Source organism: Bos javanicus, chromosome 21 (genome assembly GCF_032452875.1).
Source record: "Bos javanicus breed banteng chromosome 21, ARS-OSU_banteng_1.0, whole genome shotgun sequence".
NCBI classification, from domain to species: domain Eukaryota; kingdom Metazoa; phylum Chordata; class Mammalia; order Artiodactyla; family Bovidae; genus Bos; species Bos javanicus.
Window position 1 is genome coordinate 16,148,286 of NC_083888.1, and position 19,812 is coordinate 16,168,097.

The 19,812-nt window shown below is 54.4% G+C and overlaps 1 protein-coding gene across 7 annotated transcripts in view; it reads right to left on the reverse strand.

Moving 5' to 3' along the window:
* KLHL25 (kelch like family member 25) overlaps window positions 1–19,812 on the reverse strand; it is a 51,170-nt gene that overhangs the window by 11,081 nt on the left and 20,277 nt on the right. For 3 of the 7 annotated variants that reach the window (XM_061394336.1, XM_061394337.1, XM_061394335.1), the window contains one exon: window positions 2,520–4,317. In XM_061394336.1, the coding sequence (XP_061250320.1) occupies window positions 2,537–4,306 (1,770 nt within the window). In that variant the 5' untranslated portion in view covers window positions 4,307–4,317 and the 3' untranslated portion in view covers window positions 2,520–2,536. Of the gene's footprint in view, window positions 1–405; window positions 1,220–2,519; window positions 4,321–19,812 lie in introns of all 7 variants that reach the window. The other 4 variants (XM_061394338.1, XM_061394340.1, XM_061394339.1 and 1 more) reach the window with 2 other exon arrangements.

Below are 19,812 nucleotides of genomic sequence, written 5' to 3' on the forward strand. Positions count from 1 at the left end.
AAACAGGGGGAAGTCCTGGGAAAGTAGCAGGCTCATGCGGTCCTGCTGATCTCCCCGCCCACCCTCTCCTATTTGGGAGGAACTGCCCTCCAGGGCCCCAAGGACAGGCCAACACCAGACAAGGTCACAGCCCCTGGCCCTGGGCGGCCTGAGATGGGACGAGGCGTGAGGGCCCACAGACCACAGGTTTCCAACAAGGAGACGCCAACGTTCTCTTTGAAGCCTGCTCCCCAGGGGACCAAGGTCTGTGGCCGGTCAGTTTTCTCCCAGAGAGGAAGAGAACAGATTCAACAAACAAAGCAGAGAGACCTTAAAGGAGAACAAAGCCTGTTCCCACACAGGCCACTCTTTTACAAGGCCTCACACCCTGTGTGGATCTGACCTCTTTGAGGGGGCCAGCCTCACCTGCCTGCTGGGGATGGAGCCCTTTAAGGGCCTCGAAGGCCTGGCTGGATCTGACTTAGCAGCTGAAACATCAGATTCCATTCAGAAGCCACCCGGCCAAGTACGACTGCCTCTGCCTGCCTCCGTCGTGTGGTTTTCAGTATTCTTGTCAGCAGCCGCCAGACCATTGAGGAAATGAATTTTCAGCTCAGGCTGGCCCCTCACACTGTTCCTGTGACCTGAACAGCGTGGGGCCAAGGGCTGGCTCCTCCGATCTGCAGGAGCATGGCGCAGCAGCTGTGGGCAGGGAGAGGCTGGAACCCAGGACAGCCTGGGGTGGGCATCAAGGCACCCTGGCATGACCTGGCATCTGATCCCACCCTCCCCTGAGCTTCTTGGAGCCCCCAGGACCAATGCCTTCTGCCTTCCACCCACCGGGGGTCCCGGGACCTCACCGCCCCAAGGGACGAAGACCCGGGGCGAGCTAAGAGCTGGGACGTGACCATGGACGACCTTCTCCAATGCCCACCAGTCTACACCCCGTCCCAGCCCCTGTGCCCCTGCCAGGCTGGCTCAGGACACCCGAATCCAACCTCAGCGCCAGTTGGATCACCCCAGAAGGGCTGCAGGAAAGCACCCCCCACCCCAGAAAGGGCCCCGCCAGGACAGGCTGGCCTCCTTCCCCTGACTCCATCCGTCCTGCACCCTGGACAAGCCCCTCTTGCCAGCCCCCTGCCCCTCCAATGCCCACAAGGAGCGCTTGACCGTGTCACCTCACCCCTGGCCTCCACGATGTCCTTCCTGTTTCACACGGTGACTTCATGGAATGATGTCACTGAGGTCAGAGCGTGTGGTAACCCGGGGTAACTGAGGCAGCCCTGCTGGGGGCTGTTCCCATGCTCGGAGGAAGGCCTCCTCTCCATCTCGTGGAGGGATGGGAGGAGAAGAGAGGCTCCCCCGCGCACGGGGGAGCACACGGCTGCCCCCAGGAGAGGCTGGGCCCAGGGCCCTGGCCCACCAGATGCCACAGCGGCGTCCGGCCCCGCGGTGCCCGCGCCCACCCCCGAGTGCCCCATCCACTCCCCTCCCGCTGCTCCTCATGGGCCCGCCCACTGGGGCGCTCGCCCTGACTGCACTCTGGACTCGCCTAGAGCTACTCCAGCTCTGAGCCCTGGGCCCCAGACGCCCCAACTGCAGTGGTCTGGGCTGAGGCCTGGGCTCAGCATTTGCGGAGGACAGAATTGGTGGCCTTGCCCAAACAGAGGGGCTTCCCTGGTGGCTTAGACGGTCAAGAATCTGCCTGTAATTGACCCAAGTTCAGTCCCCAGAGGTCCACTCTTAGCTTCTGGGAGGTGATCTGTGTCATACCCGATAGGAGGGTCTTTGTTTAGAGTGACGTCTGTGTGACCTAGGGGGTTTTGGGTCATGCTGGACCAGCTGACTTGAGAGTAACCGTGTGGCCAAGCAGTCATGCCCACACGATGGGGCCTTGATAAAAACTCTGGACACCAACGCTGTGTGAGCTTCCCTGGTGGGCAGTACCGTGCATGTGCCATCACTCACGGATGCTGTTAACACACGGGGAGTGGATGGGGTGCTCCGCGTCTGGACCCCCGTCCAGGGCTCTGCCCCAGGCATCTCCACCCTCTCCTCTTAATCCGCATCCTTTCCCCGTAATTAAACCATAACTGGGAATATATACCTTCAGCACATTCATGAGCGCTTCCAGTGCTGGATCTAAGACGGCTCTGGGGAACCCTCACCTCACAGCTGGTGGCTGTACACCCACACGTCCTTGGAAGCCCCGTTCTCTGAGGGTGCCCTTGCATGGAGACTGTGCCCCCAGAGTTCAAAAGTTAGCCTAGACGCCACATATTATGTGTCCACAGACCCCCGATGACTGATCTACAGCCAGACCCCAGGAACCAGTCTAAGACGGTTGCCCCCATCTGGCAAAAGGGTTACACGCTTTGCTCAAGATTAACTGTCATTAAGGGGCGGGGGCTAGGTTCTGGCTCCAGAGTAGAAAAAAGGGGTCCCAGAGGCCCCCCAGTCACCTGCTTCCTGACTGACCCAGCCTCCCCGGAAGATGCAGCCTTTGCCCCGAGTGGGTTCGGGCGGGGAGTGGGGCTCACCTGGCTGGCTCCGCACCTCAGGCGGGCAGGTGCTTCCAGGTGCTGACGAAGGCCGTGGGGATGAGCGAGTAGGGCACGGTGGTGACGCAATTCCACGTGTCCGAGGTGGGGTCGTAGCAGTCCAGGGTCTTACACCGCTGGGTGCCGAAGTAGCCCCCCACCACGTAGAGCTTGTTGCCTGATGCCAGCGCGTGGCAGGACATGCGCTTGGCGGTCATGTCCCCAATCCGCGTCCACTGGTTGCTCTCGCAGTCGAAGCGGTAGGCCGAGGCGGCCGTGAATTCTGTGTCGCCGCCCATGATGAAGATCTGGCTGCCCAGCACGGCGGCCGCGGTGTACCGCCAGGGCTGCGGACACTCGGCCTTGATGCTCCACCGGTTTTCCGACGGGTCATAGCACTGGACCTTGGACACCATGTCCCGGTGGATGCTGGTGCCCCCGAACACGAAGAGCTTCAGCTTGGCGCTCACCACCGCAGCGTTGCTGACGCCATCCCTCAGCGGGGCCACCATGGTCCACTTGTTCGCCCCGGGGTCATACTTCTCCACCTGCTTCAGCGAGACCGACGGCGAGGCCGGGAAAACGCCGGCCAGCGACGTGTGGCCCCCGACCACGTAGAGGCAGTTCTCCAGCTCGGCGGAGCCGTGGCCGAAGCGGGCGATCAGCATGGGCGCCGCCTTGGACCACTCCTCGTGGACGGTGTTGTACACCCACACGTCCTTGGAGACCCCGTTCTCAGAGCCCCGGCCCCCCGTGACGTAGACCTTGCAGCCGATGGCCGAGGCGCTGAACTCCTTGCGGGGGCTGGGCAGGTCCGCCTTCGGGATGATCTCCTTGGCCTTGTGGTCCACCTGGTAGATCTTGTCGCACATGAAGGTCTGGCCCCCGAGGATGAGCAGCGTGTGGCCGGCCCGGCGCGGCCGGGCGCATGGGCTGGTGACCACGCCGTCGTTCTGCAGGATCCGGGTCTTGCAGCGCAGCGCCTCATCCACCAGCAGCCGCGTGCGTTCATCCGCCATGAGCAGGGCGTCGCCGGACGCGGCCTCCTTCAGACAGTCGGAGGGCAGCAGGGCCAGCCGCACGCCGCGGAGGAGCTCCGGCAGGTGGGCCTTGCGCTGCTCCAGGTCGTGCCGGACCCACTGCAGCACGGCCTCGAAGACCACGCGCTCGTCCTCCGCCTCCAGCTCGTCGCTGGAGACGAGGTCCAGCAGGGTGTCCTTGGAGAGGCTGTTGAAGTCGTCGCTCTGGCGCACGGCCTCGAAGTGCACCAGGCACATGCGCCAGGAGAACTCGTAGAGCCGGCGGCACTGGTGGGCGTCCGAGAGCAGCATCATGCCCAGGCAGTTGGACGGGAACAGGTTCTTCTCCAGGAACTCGGCGGCCGCATCCCGCACGTCGTGGAACTGCAGCATGTCACCCGCCTCCAGCAGCGACTCGGCGTTCTCCTCATTGATGACGATGCGCGACGAGTAGGCGAAGTCCAGCAGCAGCTCCAGCACCTCAGGGTGCAGGTTGTCTTGGAAGTTGACCGTGTCATCGTGGCTCTCCCGCAGGCCATGGCTGAACATGGCCTCGAAGTAGCGGCTGGAGGCGGCCAGCACCGCGCGGTGGCAGGGGAAGGCGCGGTCGCCGGCCCAGAGCGTCACGTCGGTGAACATACGGTGCTTGCGCAGCGTGTTGAGGTGCGCCAGCACGCAATCGGGGTGCGAGGCCTTGTGGAACAGCGTGATGTTCATGGAGCCCGTGCTGCTCCGCGACTTGCGGGTCTCGTGGACGCTGACCGACATGCTGAGCCGACCTGCTGGGCGGTGGGGAGGGGGAGGGATGAGGCCACAGGTGAGAGGGGCCAGGCCTGGGGCCTCCCGCAGCATCCCCCAAACCCAGCCGGCCGGCCCCCTCCACCCCTGCTCAGCTCTGCCACACCCAGACCAAGCCCCGCCCCTCAATCTGACGGCCAAAGGATGACTCCAGTGGTAAAACCCGAGGTTCATCTCTGAATAGGAGCCTGCCCAGGTGACTTTGGCCTACAGTCATCTCCCATGGTTGCAAGAACATGCCACGGTGTCCCCGGCCCGGTTAAGAAGACAGCAGGTGGGCTCGCGTCCCTGGTGGCTCAGTGGTAAAGAATCCCCCTGCCAATGCAGGAGACATGGGTTGGATCCCTGAACCCGGAAGACCTCACATGCTGGGGAGCAACTAAGCCCGTGCACCACAACTACTAAGCCTGTGCTCCAGAGCCTGGGAGCCTCAACTACTGAGCCCACGTGCCGCCACTACTGGTGATGGGCGCCAGAGCCTGTGCTCTGCACCAAGAGAAGCCCCCGCAATGAGAAGCCCGTACACTACAACTGGAGAGGAGCTCCTGCTTGCTGCAACCAGAGAAAAGCCTGTGCAGCAACAAAGACCCAGCACAGCCAAAAATAAATAAATTTGAATAAAAAAGAGGACAGCAGGGCAGTGCTAAGCAGCATGTGCTCTGGATACATTCCTTGGCTCAGAGATGCTGCTGCATGGCCCCATTCTGCAGCCAGGGAAGCCAAGGCTCAGAGAGGCACCCTGGCTGCCTGACTCCCACAGCCAGGATTCCCACGTGGGCTGTCCAGTTCCAGCCCAGCAGCCACCCCGTTGGCCAAGGAGACTCAGATTCGTGCGGGGGGGCTTTTGCAAAACATCCCCGAGGAGCCACAGAGCCCAGGCAGAGCCTCATGCCCCGCTCTGCTCCCCGCGGGGCCCTGTCCGGAGCCGGGCTGCACGCGGCCGCGGCCACACTCACCGCCCTTGCCGTTGGAAAGCACGCCATGGACCACTGTCAGCCCAAGTGCTCGGCGTAGACATGCTCTGCAGATCCAGGGCTCTCTAGAGGCCTCTGGACCCAGCTGCGACGAGGCCAGCTGGCCTGTGGCTCACTCCCTGGACACCTGCTCCATTCTGAATCCCAGCGGGAAGTCGAGACAAAGCCCTGGGTGACAGCAGGACACTGAAGCAACCCGGGTCTGCCTCAACCACCACAGCCAGAACACCTGCAGCCGGTGGAGTCTCCCTGGTCCCGACAGGCAACTCTGGGTTCCTGGGCCGCAGCGAGCACCCCACATGCCCCGGTCTGCCCATCTCTGCTGGGCCAGGAACATGGGGCTCAGGGCACTGGTCCCCGGAGCAGACATGGGCTCGAATGCAGGGATTCCAAAGCACTTTAATTAATAAAGTCTGGTCAATGACACGACCCCAGAGCCCACTATGGTGCTGTGGAAACGAGGCTCAGCCAACAAGCAGGCAAAACCCTAGGCCTTGAAGTGGCCAAAAGCAAACTGCATTCAGCATCCTGACCCCAGAAGTCTGTGCTTCCAGCTGGTAACAAGGCCAGAAAAACGTGTAACAACCCCCGACCCCTCCTCACTCCAGGTCACTCTTGTACTGAAGCAATGACCTGTGACTTTATTTTTTTGGGCTCCAAAATCACTGCAGATGGTGACTGCAGCCATGAGATTAAAAGACGCTGCTCCTTGGAAGAAAAGCAGTGACAAACCTACAGCGTATCAAAAAGCAGAGATATCACTTTGCCAACAAAGGTCCGTATAGTCAAAGCTATGGTTTTTCTAGTAGTCATGTACGCATGTGAAAGTTGGACCATAAAGAAGTCTGAGCATCGAAGAACTGATGCTTTCGAACTGGTGTGGTGTTGGCGAAGACTCTTGAGAGTCCCTTGGACAGCAAGGAGATCAATCAAGTCAATCCTAAAGGAAATCAACCCTGAATATTCATTGGAAGGACCGATGCTGAAGCTCCAATACTTTGGCCACTTGAATTGTAAAGCTGACTCACTGGAAAAGACCCTGATGCTAGGAAAGATTGAGGGCAGGAGGACAAGGGGGCGACAGAAGATGAGATGGCTGGATGGCATCACAGACCTGATGGACGTGAGTCTGAGCAAACTCCAGGAGCTGGTGAAGCACAGGGAAGCCTGGCGTGTAGTTCATGGGGCTACAAAGAGTCGAACACGACTGAGCAACTGAACAACGACGACCTGATAAAGGAAGGCGGTGCTCCAGCTTCGGTGGACTGCCAGTTAGAGTCCAAGTGCACGGCTGTCTCCCTTGCTCCCTCCTCTCCTGGCAAAGAACCAGGGAAGCCACAGGGACGTGATGAGAGCTGCCCGGGCAAGGCCCCAGCTCCCTGGCTGGGCAGGGAAGACACCGGGGCTGGGCCTGGCCTCGCTGCTCTGGCCCCCGAGCTCCAGGCAGACCATGGGCCAGTGGCCCGCCAGGAACACGGCTGCGCAAACCAGCCACTGTGGCCCACAGGGCTCAGGTGAAGAGCTCAGGCTCAGGGGTATACTTGTCCGTGTGCAGTCTGCAGGAGTGGGAAAATGCAGGACCCCACGCCCAGACTATACACAGTGGTCCCCAAGCTACCACCCACCCAGGGCACCACTCTCTCTGCAACTCAGTCTCCTCTTTTGTAAGACAAAGCCCCTGCCCTGTTCAGGCCTCCTGAGAGCCCCTCACTTGTTGGCAATTATTTACAGAGCTTGACCTCTAAGCCTGGCCCTGGGACCGGGCGTCAGAGACGACAGGCTGTGCTGACCTGGCCTCACAAGCTCAGCAGCAGCAACCCCCAACCAGGTCTGAACTGCCCACCCTTGATCCCAGACCGCACAGCACGGTCCCCGCACCTTGTGTGACTGCTTAATCCTCATTCCTGCTACTGCCCCTCAATCATCGGACACTTTCCCAAATATGGCCGTCCACTGGGGCTTCCCAGGTGGCTCAGTGGTCAAGAATCCGCCTGGCAATGCAGGAGACGCAGAAGACCTGAGTTCAATCCCTGGCTCGGGAAGATCCCCTGGAGGAGGAAATGGCAACCCACTCCAGTACTCTTGTCTGGAGAATCCCATGGTCAGAGGAGCCTGGAGAGCTACAGTCTGCAGGGTTGCACAGCATTGGACACGACTGAGCACACACACGCGTGCAACTGGGTGATGCCATCCACCATGCCCCTGCGTGCCGGGGCCTTTAGAGGGACGTGGCCTCTGATCTGGGGGCGCCTGGGGGACTGGCTCCAAGGCCTCTGATTCAGGGCCCTGATGGCGAGGCTTGACCTCAGTTCCTGCTGTCCCACAGCCCCACCTGCTCCGAGTCCCTGAACACCTCTGCCCGGCGCCCCGCCCAGCCAGGAAGCCAGGCTGCTTCTGAGCCCCACTGGAGTGTGGTCTGGAATGCTGTGGGTGCGCAGCTCCTCCTGGACTCACTTTACAGACAGCGCCGGGGTGGAATGCCAGCCGTGTGACCAGGATGTCACCAGTACCTGCTCCTGCGGGGAGTGGGGGCGGGGGGCTTGGAGGCTGCTGCACACAGGGCCCAGCCCCAGGGCCAGCCAGAGAGTGGACAGCCCTGCTCTCCCCACGTGGTGACACGTGGACACACACACACTCTAAGCCGCTGGGCGAAGGCCCTCTCAGGCTTTCTGGCCCCGTGCGGCCCGCCTCCCTCTGTCCCAGACCCTGGTCCACGCTGGGGTGGCCGGGCAGGGGGCTGTGGGGTTGGGCTAGGCCCGCCTCCATCCTGGGGTGCTGTGCACAGGACCGCCCTGGAGGGATCCAGGTGGAGACACCCTGGTGGGGGGGCGGGGCTTTAGGGGCAGGACAGAGCAGGACTCCAAGATGAGAAAGTGCCCCAAAGCACGGCAAACCCCGACAGAGTAGCCACGTGTGCCCGGAGAATGAGGTCAGGTGACCTCTCCGAGGGCAGTGCTGAGTGGGTGGCCAGGGCCCAGAGTTGACTTCTGTCCCACTCAGCTGAGGATGCCTGCCCGCTGATGCCAACCCCCTCCCAGGCCAAGATCCTGAGATGCACAGATACACCCAGTGGGCTCCAGCCCCCAGACGGCGGCGGAGCAGGCTGCCTACCAGGCCAGCCGCCTCCCTGTCTGCCCCACGTCCTCTCAGGAGATGCCGGGACCTGAGCCAGCCTTTTAGCAACAGCCCCGAAGCCCCAGGATTCCAGGGAGCGAGAGGCCCACTGGCCCCAATTTACAGACAGGAATACTGAGGCTCAGACACATGGAGGGGACCACAGTGTTCACCCAGGCCCACAGGTACCCAGGGCTGCCCTTCAGCTCTGGCCAGCAGTGTGGGAGGTCAGGCTTGGGAGCCAGGGGTCCCCCAGGGCTGCGTACCCGACCCTGGGCTCCCTGCCTCACAGCTACAAGATCCCCAGAAGCCGAATTGTTCCCTCCACTGTGACATGTCTGGGGAAGTTCTCAGTGTTCCCCCAAACCTGCGAAACAGCACCAACACACTCCCTCGTGCTCAAATCCCACCCCCGCCCCCCACACCAGTTCATACAAGCCCTGTGGCCTTACCTCCTACACGAATCCCTGTCTGACCCTCCCCACCACCCCCGACTCACAGAACCCCCACCCCAGCCTCTGCTTTTGCTCGGGTCTGAATCTACCCAGAGACCACAGTTATCCTTTAAAAAGCACCACCTGGATCACACCACACCCAGCTCTAGGACATCTCAGCAGTCTCAGTAAAATCCCAGGTCCCCACCGTGGCCTCTGGGTCCTCACATCCTGCTATTTCCCAAAGAGCTGCCCCTCCAGCTGTGCTGGACGTGTCCCTGGCCTCAGGACCTTTGCATGAGCTGCTCTTCTGCCTGGAATGCTCTGCCGTCCACCTCGCTGTCCCTGAAAGGCTTGCTCTCTCTCCTCCCCACACCTCCCCCACTTACAGCACTTGTCACAACTTACAATCACAGGCTTATCTGCCTTCTGTATCTCCGGCCCCTGAGGCAAGGACTGTGTGTGGTGCTAACCGATGGGACCTGGCACAGAGTGGAGGCTCAGCCGGACTGGATGACCAAGACGAGCTGCACACGGAGCACGAGGCTCTCCCTGCTAGCATCCGCTGCAGTGCTCGCACGGCCATGCTCCGGAGAAGATGCAGGCTGAGGCAGCTATGAATGCTGCCAGGCCGACTGTGACAATGGATCCGAGTGGGAGACCCTTGAGCCAGCAAGGCACCCCCTCCTGCTTACCCTGACACCCACCTGTTCTCAGGAACCACTCTCTTCCCGCTCCAGGCTGTTTAGACATGGGATCCATGGGATCCAGGGCTGGCCAAAGCCGCACATCCCTGGGGTCCCAGCACCTGCCCAGCCATGGTGACAGGTCCCAAAACCAGGAGGGGCCTGGAGACGCTAGTCTGCGGTGCTGACTCAGCCGTGGGGTGACATGGCATCCATCCCCGGGGCCGCCGAGAGGCTGAACACAGGCCGGGAGTGCAGCCCCAGATGGGAGCTGTGCACAGGAGGAGCGCGGGGGCTTGGTGACCACCGACCTGAGGCCCTCTGCCCCTTCCTTCCCGTCCCGGGCCGCCAGGAGTCCCAGTGAGTGCAGGACTCAGTGGGACTGGGGGACAGGATGCTGGCCTTGCCAGGGGGTCTCAGCGGGGGAAGTCCTGCCACCCCTCCCACCACCAGGGGAGGCCACCCCATTCACCAAGAATGGGTTTCACGAGATGATTACCAGTGACTGGTACCAGTGACACACACAGCCCTGTGCTGGGGCTGGAGGACCCAGAGCCAGTGTGAGACAGGAGGTTCCCAGCGGCGGGAGGGGTGAGCGCCGAAAGTGTGGGCCAAGTCCAGCGAGCTGGGTGCCTGCTGAGCAACACCATGGCCATCGCTGCGGCCTGGACCACACATTTGACCTGAGGGATGCCCAGCGTGCCTCTGGTCACTGCCACGTGGGTGAAGGCACAGAGGAAGGAGTGTTTTCTGGGGCCCATGAGGACATGGCTGCCCTTGAGGAGGACTATGAGGAGGCTGGCGTGGATTCTGTTGGGAGAGGGAGAGGAAAAAGGGGAAGAATATTAAGCACCATTCCTCTGAGCCCTGCAGCGTGCCATGCTCAGAGCTTCAGCTTCAGCATTAGCTGACAGGTATAAAAACTTTCCAACTGGACTGTCTTTGCTTTCAACTGTGATCATGTGTTGCTTCTCCATGAGTACCTGTAAGACTTCTGTCCTGTCTCAAAACTAAAGATTTTAAGAAGGGGTGGGGCGGGGGGGAACAACAGTATGTTTGCCAAGTCAGGTCTGTCCTGGCTCTTGGAAGCCTGTCTCCATGGCCCCCTGCCTTCGGAGGCCCCAGTAAGTCAGACCCTCTCGAGCTGTAGGCATCTCAGGATTATTCTGATGACCTAAGCATCACCCTGGGCTTTGATGGATACAAGGCACATCAATTACCTGCACAACACTGCCAGGCTTCTGACGAGCAATATATCATCCCACTAAGAGGTATCGATCCAGCTCCTACAACAGCTCCGCTCCTGTGACCACAGGCTTTCCCTGCAGGGAAGTGGTTAAAATGCACCACACAAAAGGCACGGGACCAACGGCAGGTGACCAGGACGGGGCGCTCACCTCCTCCCGCCAAACACTAATAATACATCTGCAAGCAGAGTGACTCACGCAGAACACCTACCGAATGCCGCCGTAAGGCCAGACTCCTCAACGGGAAAGAAAACCTCCGTGTAACCACACAGGACCCAGGGACAAAGAAAGGAACAGGAACAGGGCCTGTGCCCCAGGGTTGGAGCTGTGGAGGAGGAAAAGTCCCTGCAAGCTGGGGAGTCCTCTCACTGGCGGGGAGACCAGACTAGTTGGAGGGGGAGCTTCAGTGCCGAGGAGGAGGAGAGCATGGCACCTGGCTTGCAGAAGGCACTGCAGACAGTAACCTGCATGGGAGGTGGGCACCACTGCCCAGAGCTCCCCCGCCTGAGGCACTCATCTGCTGGTGCGGGGGGGTGGCCGGGTGCTGGCTCAGGTTTCAGTCAGAAGAGGACAGGGGCTGGCTGCGTGGAGAGGCTGGAGTGTGGCAACTGAGGGTATGCTCGGGAGCAGCGAGGGCCCGCCAGAGAGGTAAGGCACCATTTCTAGGGGGTATCCCAGGAGAGGGCCAGACCATCATAAGGGCATCCCTCCCTGTGACTGCTCCTAGGCAACAGGACGCCACCTGCAGGAGCTCTGGGGGTGGGAGCGAGTTGCTGCTCTAAGACCCGCAAGCAGGCGCCAAGCGCTGTGCCTGCTGTCCTAGGAGTACACAGACGGCAGCTGCCCCAGGAGACCCATGTGGTGGTGGTGGTTTAGTTGCTAAGTCTTGTCCGACTCTTGTGACCCCACAGACTATAGCCCACCAGGCTCCTCCGCCCATGGGATTCTCTAGGCAAGGATACTGGAGTGGGGTGCCACTGCCTTCTCCAGGGGATCTTCCACACCTGGGTGTCCTGCACTGCAAGCAGATTCTTTACCAACTGAGCTACCAGGGAATTCCCAAGGAGACCCATGAGCAGGCTCCAAACCCTGCTCCCGCTGTCCCAGGAGTGGCATGGACACAAGCTGCCACTACGAGACCTGCAAACAGACGCCAAGCAGTGCCCACGCCATCCCAACAGTGCACAGGGGCCTCTGCAGCTGCACACCCATGTCAAGGGGGGAACGGCCAGCACGGGCAGGAGAGACAGCAAGCATTCAGTGAAGGAAGGCTCTCGACTGGAAAAGATGGCAGAGCAGGACTCAAGCTCACCTCCTCTCACAAAAACCTCAAAATCACAATGAACTGCTGAACGACCATCAGCAGAAAAAGACAGGAACCTACCAAAAAAAAAAAGACATTTTACATTCAAAGACAAAGAAGTCGCCACGAGATGGCAGGAGGGGTGCTTTCATGACACCATCAGATCCTGCAGCCTCCACGTGAGCAACCCACAGGTTGGGAAGTAATTACATCACAGAGGTTCTCCTACCAGAGGGTCCTGAGCACCTGGTCGGCTCCCCAGCCTGAGGGTCTGGCATCGGGATGAAGAGCCCTCAGAGCACTTGGCTTTGAAGGCCGGTGGGGCTGCAGTACAGGAGATCCACAGGACAGGAGAAACAGAGACTCCACTCTGGGAGGGCGTACAGGGTACACTGAGACCCGGCCCAAAGCTCCAGAGGAGCCGGGGTTGGGCTGACCTGAGTCCTGAAGGGCCTCCTGGGAAGGCAAGGGTCGGCTGTGGCTGACTGCCCAACAGGACACTGTGGCAGAGGCCCAGGAGAATACTGATCCGCGTTAGCTCTCCCAGAGGCTGCCATTTTGGCATCAAGACCCGGTCTTACCCAGTAACCTGCAGGCACCAGCGCCAGATCACCACAGGCCAAACAGCAGCGTGTGAACACAGCCCCACACATTGACAGACAGGCTGCCTAAGCGGTCCTGAGCTCACATCACCTCGAAACACACCACTGGACACAGCCCTGCCCACCACAGGGACAAGACCCAGCTCCACGTACAGTGCGCAGACACCAGGCCTTCCCACCAGGAAGCCTGAACAAGCCCCAGGACCAGCTGTAAATGGAAAGTAACCTTTAAAAATTGTATAAAAATAACAATAAATAAAAAAATCTTTAAAGATTAAAAGCAGAAAGGACCACAAAATGTACCTCTGTAATAGAATGCTGTACCAAAAATTTTTTAAATTAAAAAATTTTTTTAACTTAAAAAAAATACACTAGAAAGAATTAATAGCAGAATAACTGAGGCAGAAGAACAAATGATTGAGCTGAAAGACAGTGTTGGAAATCACTGCAGTGTAACAGAATAAAGAAAAAAGAATGAAAAGAAATGAGGAGAGTCTCAGAGACCTCTGGGACAACATTAAACACACCAGCAATGGCACTGCAGGGGTCCCAAAAGGAAACGAACAGACCTGAGAAAATATCTGAAGACATAAGAGCTGAAAACTTCCCCAACACAAGAAAGGAAACGCTCAAGTCCAAGCACAGAGTCTCACACAAAATAAACCCCAAGAGGAAAAGAATGAGACATATATTAATCAAACTGAAAAAAATTAAAGACAAGGAAAAATTACCAAAAGCCCAAGAGAAAAGTAACAAATAATGTATAAGGGAATCCCCATAAGGTAACAGTTGGTTTTTCAGAAGAAACTCTGCAAGCCAGAAGGGAGTAGCACAATATATTTAAAGTGATGAAAGGAAAAAAAATACTACAACCTACAACCAAAAATACTCTATCCAGCAAGGTTCATCATTCAGATTTGATGGAGAAATCAAAAGCTTTACAGACAAGCAAAAGCTAAGAGAATTCAGCACCGCCAAACCAGCCTTAAATCCTAAAGGAACCTCTCTACGTCGAAAAGAGGAGGCCCAAGTACAGTAGAGTCAAGACTGTTACAAATGGGAAAACCCATCAGTAAAGGCAAACACGAAGGCAAACGAAGTACATTAAACATTACACATTAAACATAGTATCAAAGCCAGCAATTGTGAGCAGATGAAAATACAAATGCAGGATACTGGAAATGCACTGGAAAAAAGAGGCCAGCAACCGAAAACAGACTGGCACATAAATACCAAACCTGCAAAAGCAAAACCCCCCAGGAGCCACAAACCAAAAATCTGCAGTAAATACACACGCAATGAAGAAAAAGCAATCCAAATACAACACTAAAGACAGACATCAAATCAAAAGACTACAAAAGAAGAGAAGAAATAAGACCTACAAAAACAAAACAATTAAAATGGCAAGAAGAACATGCATATCAATAATTAGCTTAGATGTAAACAGATTAAATGCTCCAACCGAAAGACATCGGCTGGCTGAATGGATACAAAAACAAGACCTGCCTGTGTGCTGTCTACAAGGGACACACTTCAGATCTAGGGACAAACACAAAGTGAGGGGATGGGAAAAGGGACTCCACGCAAATGGAAATCGAAAGAAAGCTGGGGCTGCGATACTCGTATCAGACAAAACAGACTACAAGAGACAAGGAAGGTCACTACACAATGATGGAGGGATCAATTCAAGAAGACGTAACAGCTGTAACAGCACCCTACATAGGAGCTCCTCAATACACAAGGCAAACACGAACAGCCATAAAAGAAGAACTTGACAGTGACACAGTAAGAGTGAGGGGCTTCTCTGGACAGACACCTAGACAGAAAATCAACAGGGAAACACAGGCCTTAAATGACACATTAGACCAGATGGACCGAAGTGGTGTTTATAGAACACTGCATCCAGAAAGCAGAACACCCTCTCTTCTCAACTGCACATCATACATTCTCCAACACAGAGTCACATCTTAGGTCACAAGTCAAGCCTCGGTAAACTGGAAGAAAACCGAAATCATATCATCGTGCATCTTGTCCAGCCACAATGCTGTGAGATTAGAATTCAATTACAGAGGCAAAAAACTATAAAAAACACAAAACCTGGAGGCTTAACAATATGTTACTAAACCATCAGTGGATCACAGAAGTCAAAGAGGAAATCAAAAGATACCTTGAGATTAGTATATCACAAATATGATAATCCAAAACCTATGGGATGCAGCAAAAGCAGTTCTATGAGGGAAGTTTACAGTTGTACAGTCTTACCTGAGGAAACAAGAAAAATCTCAAATAACCTACCCTTATATGCAAAGCAACTAGAGAAAGAACAAAAAAATCCAAATACCCAAGGTGACCAGAAAAGAACAAAAAGACCCAAAGTTAGAAAAAAAGAAATCATAAAGATCAGAGCAGAAAGAAATACATTTGATCGTAGCTCAAAGGCCCAGAAATGATAAAGAACAGAAATAAAAGAAATAGATAAGAAAATAGAAAACAAATCAATAAAAGTAAAACCTGGTTCTTTGAAAATATAAACAATTGATAAATAAATTGATAAATTTTAGTCAAACTCATCAAGAAAACAAGGGAGAGGGCTCAAATCAATGAAAACAGAAATGAAAAAGGAGAACTTAAAATGAACGTCACAGAAATACAAAAGATCATGAGAGACTACTACATTTATATGCCAGTAAAATGGACAACCTAGAAGAAATGGAAAAATTCTTAGAAAGATACACACTTCCAAGACTGAACCAGGAAGAAATTGAAAATATGAATAGGCCATTACAAGTACTAATATTGAAACCATGATTTAAAAACTTCCAACAAAGAAAAGTCCAGGACCAGGTGGTTTCACAGGTGATTCTATCAAGTATTTAGAGAAGAGTTAATACCTACCCTTCTGAAACTTGTTCAAAACACTGCAGAGGAAGGACCAGATCCCAAGCTCACTTTACAAAGCCACCATCACCCTGATACCAACGCAGACAAAGACATCACCCCCCACCCCACCGCCAAAAGAAAATTGCAGGCCAGTATCACTGATGAGGGGCTTCCCTGGTGACTCAGATGGTAATGCATAGCCTGCAGCGCAGGAGACTCAGGTTCAATCCTTGGGTTGGGAAGATCCCCTGGAGAAGGGAATGGCTACCCACTCCAGTATTCGTGCCTGGAGAATTCCATGGACAATGAACACAGACACAAAAATACTCAACAAAATACTAGCAAACTGAATCCAACAATACATTAAAAAGATCATACACCACCATCAAACGGGATTTATCCCAGGGATACAAGGATTCTTCAATATTATACGCCACATTAACAAATGCCATCACACTCGAGTGTTATATACCACATTAACAGACCGAAGAATAAATACCACATGATCATCTCAGTAGATGCAGAGAAAGGTTTTGACAAAATTCAACACCCACTTATGGTAAAGACTCTGCAGAAAGTGGTTACAAAGAAAATATACCTTGACATAATATAGGCCATATATGACAAACCCACATCTGACATCATTCTCGATGGGGAAAAACTGAAAGCATTCCCTCGAAGATCAGGAACAAGTCAGGGATGTCCATTCTCACCACTTTTATTCAATGGGGTTTTGGAAGTCCTAGCCACACCAATCAGAGAAACAAAAAGAAATAAAAGGAATCCAAATTGGAAAAGAAGTAAAACTGTGACTGTTTGCAGATGACACGATACTACTATACACAGAAGACCCTTAAGATGCTACCAGAAAACCACTAAAGCTCATCAGTGAATCTGATAGAGCTGCAGGATATGGAATTAACACAAAGAAATCTGGTGCATTTCTATATACTTGGCACCCCACTCCAGTGTTCTTGCCTGGAAAATCCCATGGACGGAGGAGCCTGGTGGGCTGCAGTCCATGGGGTCGCTAAGAGTCGGACACGACTGAGCGACTTCACTTTCACTTTTCACTTTCATGCATTGGAGAAGGAAATGGCAACCCACTCCAGTGTTCTTGCCTGGAGAATCCCAGGGACGGGGAGCCTGGTGGGCTGCCATCTACGGGGTCGCACAGAGTTGGACACGACTGAAGCGACTTAGCAGCAGCAGCAACAAAAGATCAAAAAGAGAAATTAAGGAAACAATCCCATTGACCACTGTATCAGAAAGAATAAAATACCAAGGGATAAACCTACACAAGGAGACAAGAGATCTGTAGACTGAAAATGAGAAGACGCTGATGAAAGAAATCAAAGATGACACCAAGATAGGACAAATGAGTCCACCACCAAAGGCAATCTACAGACCCAACACAATCCCTAGCAAATTCCCAAGAGTATTTTTCACAGAACTAGAACAAAAATTCTTAAGTTTGTATGGAGACACAAAGGACCCTAACAGCCAAAGCATTCCTAAGAAAGAAAAACAGAGTTGAAGGAATAAGACTCCCTGACCTCAGACTATACTACGAAGCTATTGTCATCAAAACAGTATGGTGCTGGCACAAAACCTGACTAGATCAATGGAACAGGATAGAAAACTCAAACATGAACCCCGGTACCTGTGCTCAGTTGATCTATGACCAAGGAGGCAGGAATAACAATGGAGAAAGGACAGTCTGTTCAGTAAGTGATGCTGGGAAAACTGGACAGCTACATGTAAAAGAATGAAATCAGAACATTATTTAATGCCATACACAAAAATAAACTCAAAATGGATCAAAGACCTAAACGTAAGGCCAGACACTATAAAACTCTTAGAGGATAACAGAGGCAGAACACTCTTTGACATAAATCACAGCGATATCTTTTTGGGCCCACCTCCTAATGAAAATAAGGACAAAAATAAACAAGTGGGATCTAATTAAACTTAAATGCTTCCGCACAGCAAAGGAAACCATAAACAAAATGAAAAGACAACCCACAGAATGGGAGAAAATACTTGCAAACAATGTGACCAACAAGGAATTAATCTCCAAAATATACAAACAGCTCCTGCTGCTCTGCATCCGAAAAACAAACAACTCAATCAAAAAATCAGCAGAGGATCCAAAAAAGACATACAGATGGCCAACAAGCACATGCAAAGATGCTCAACATAGCTTATTATTATTAGACAAATGCAAATCAAAACTACAATGAGACATCACCTCACACAATAAAAAAGAATGAATATATGTGTATGTCTAATTTAAGCATCCTGCTGTACCCCTTAAACTGACATTATAAATCAACTATACTCCAATAAAATAAAAAATATATAAAAATAAATGTTTTAAAATTGCCCCCTCCTCCAAAAAAAAGGCACCAAATAATAAGGGGTCCAGCTCATCCCTTCCCTGCTCTTTGGAAAGTTACCCAAATAAACAAGGAAGCAAGCCAAGGGGCAAAACATTCAGAAGAAAACTTGCCAAGCTCTCCAAAGATTCCAGTGCCACTCTCAGAGAAAAAGGCACTGGAGGAGACCAGAGCTGCATTTTGGAGGTCACTCTTTGGGAAGCCCAGCTCTGTCCTGGATCACTCACCCTTCCCCACCTTCCACCCCAAGCCAGGAGTCAGCGATTTTCTGAATGAGTGTGTCAACTCCATCCTTCCAGGCCAGAGGGAGCTGGAAAAGCCCAGGGCCCAGCTGAGGGGCTGCAGGTAATGTTCTCACCCGCTCATTCTCCACAAACTTTCTGAACAACTCCCACGTGCCAGGCAGGGAGACAGGTTCCTGCCCGAGCAGGGCTGCACTCTGGGGTTGGCAGTAGGGAATGGGGCAGACAAGACCTGGCATCAGTGAGCACACAAACCAGGGAACAGGGCACTTTCACGTCCTTGAAGTTCTATGAAGAAAATAAAAGGTGGTGGGCCACCAGGCAAGACGATGACGGTGGGTTCTTTCAGGCCCCTCTGAAGAGGGGACGCGTGGGCTTAAACTTGAGTGATGCACAGAGCCAGGATGCACGGAGCCAGGAAGAAAACTTGCCAAGCTCTCCAAAGATTCCAGTGCCACTCTCAGAGAAAAAGGCACCGGAGGAGACCAGAACTGCATTTTGGAGGTCACTCTTTGGGAGGCCCAGCTCTGTCCTGGATCACTGACCCCTCCCCACCTGGCAGGGAAGGGAGGCTTCAGGTGGAGAAGCGGTAGGTGCAGATGCCGGGCAGAAACCACCAGCCCTACAGGGAAGAGCAAGGCCAGGGATGGGCAGGGACACCATCACACAGGGCCAGGGACTTCCGAGCCCTGGAGCCACACGTGCGCGTGAAGGATTCGCCGCGGACGTGCCAGCTGTAAGAAGCGGACCCCAGCCCGGAGAGGGGAGGGGCAGCATGCAGTCTGGAGCCGGATCTCCCGCACAGGAACAGGGCCCCTGGAGACAGCCCAGCCCTTCCTGTGCGAGCCTGGGAAAGTGAGTTCACCTCTCTGGGCCTGTTTTTCTCAGCCACAAAAGTAACGATGAAAGCAGCTGCGGCTTCATAGGTTTGTTGGGAGAATTACAGGAGACAAGCATCGGGATGGCCGCGCCCTCACCCTCTCACCCAGTCGGCTGTTTTATTACTGCTGCCATTACCACTGTCAAGGAATAAACTCAGAAGACTTGCTCCAGCCTCAGCCTTCACTTCTGAATAAAGGGCTTTTTCACTGTCCACTCTGTTCATTTTTAAGTTGATTTTTTTTTTTTTCCTTAACAAGTATGCAGTATTTTTGTAGTCAGGAAAAACTCTGAAGGTTTTCTTCAAGCCTGCTGGGTCTGGGTTACTTCTAGAACTGTGATAACGAAGGATTCCAACGCTATCAGATAACACACCCATGCAGGGCCGCATGCTGCAGCCAAGGTCCCGGGAGGGGGCTTCCAAGAGGACACCCCGTGATGCTGCAGCCCAGGTCCCCGCTCTGCCCACACCTGAAGGACACACGCACCTCGGGGAGCTCTTGGGGTGCAGGGGCAGCCGTCTGTTCAGGTTTCAAGTGGAAAACAAACTAAGCACCTCATGAAGCAGGCAGATCTCACTGCTAATTGAAAGTAAAATCAGTAAGATCGCTGCAACGGAAGCAGAGCCACAGATCCTAGATACAAGTGAACTGTCAATGGGGCCTTTCCCTAGATACTTCTACTTTTCAATGGCCCTTTCTTTGAAAAAAGAGAAC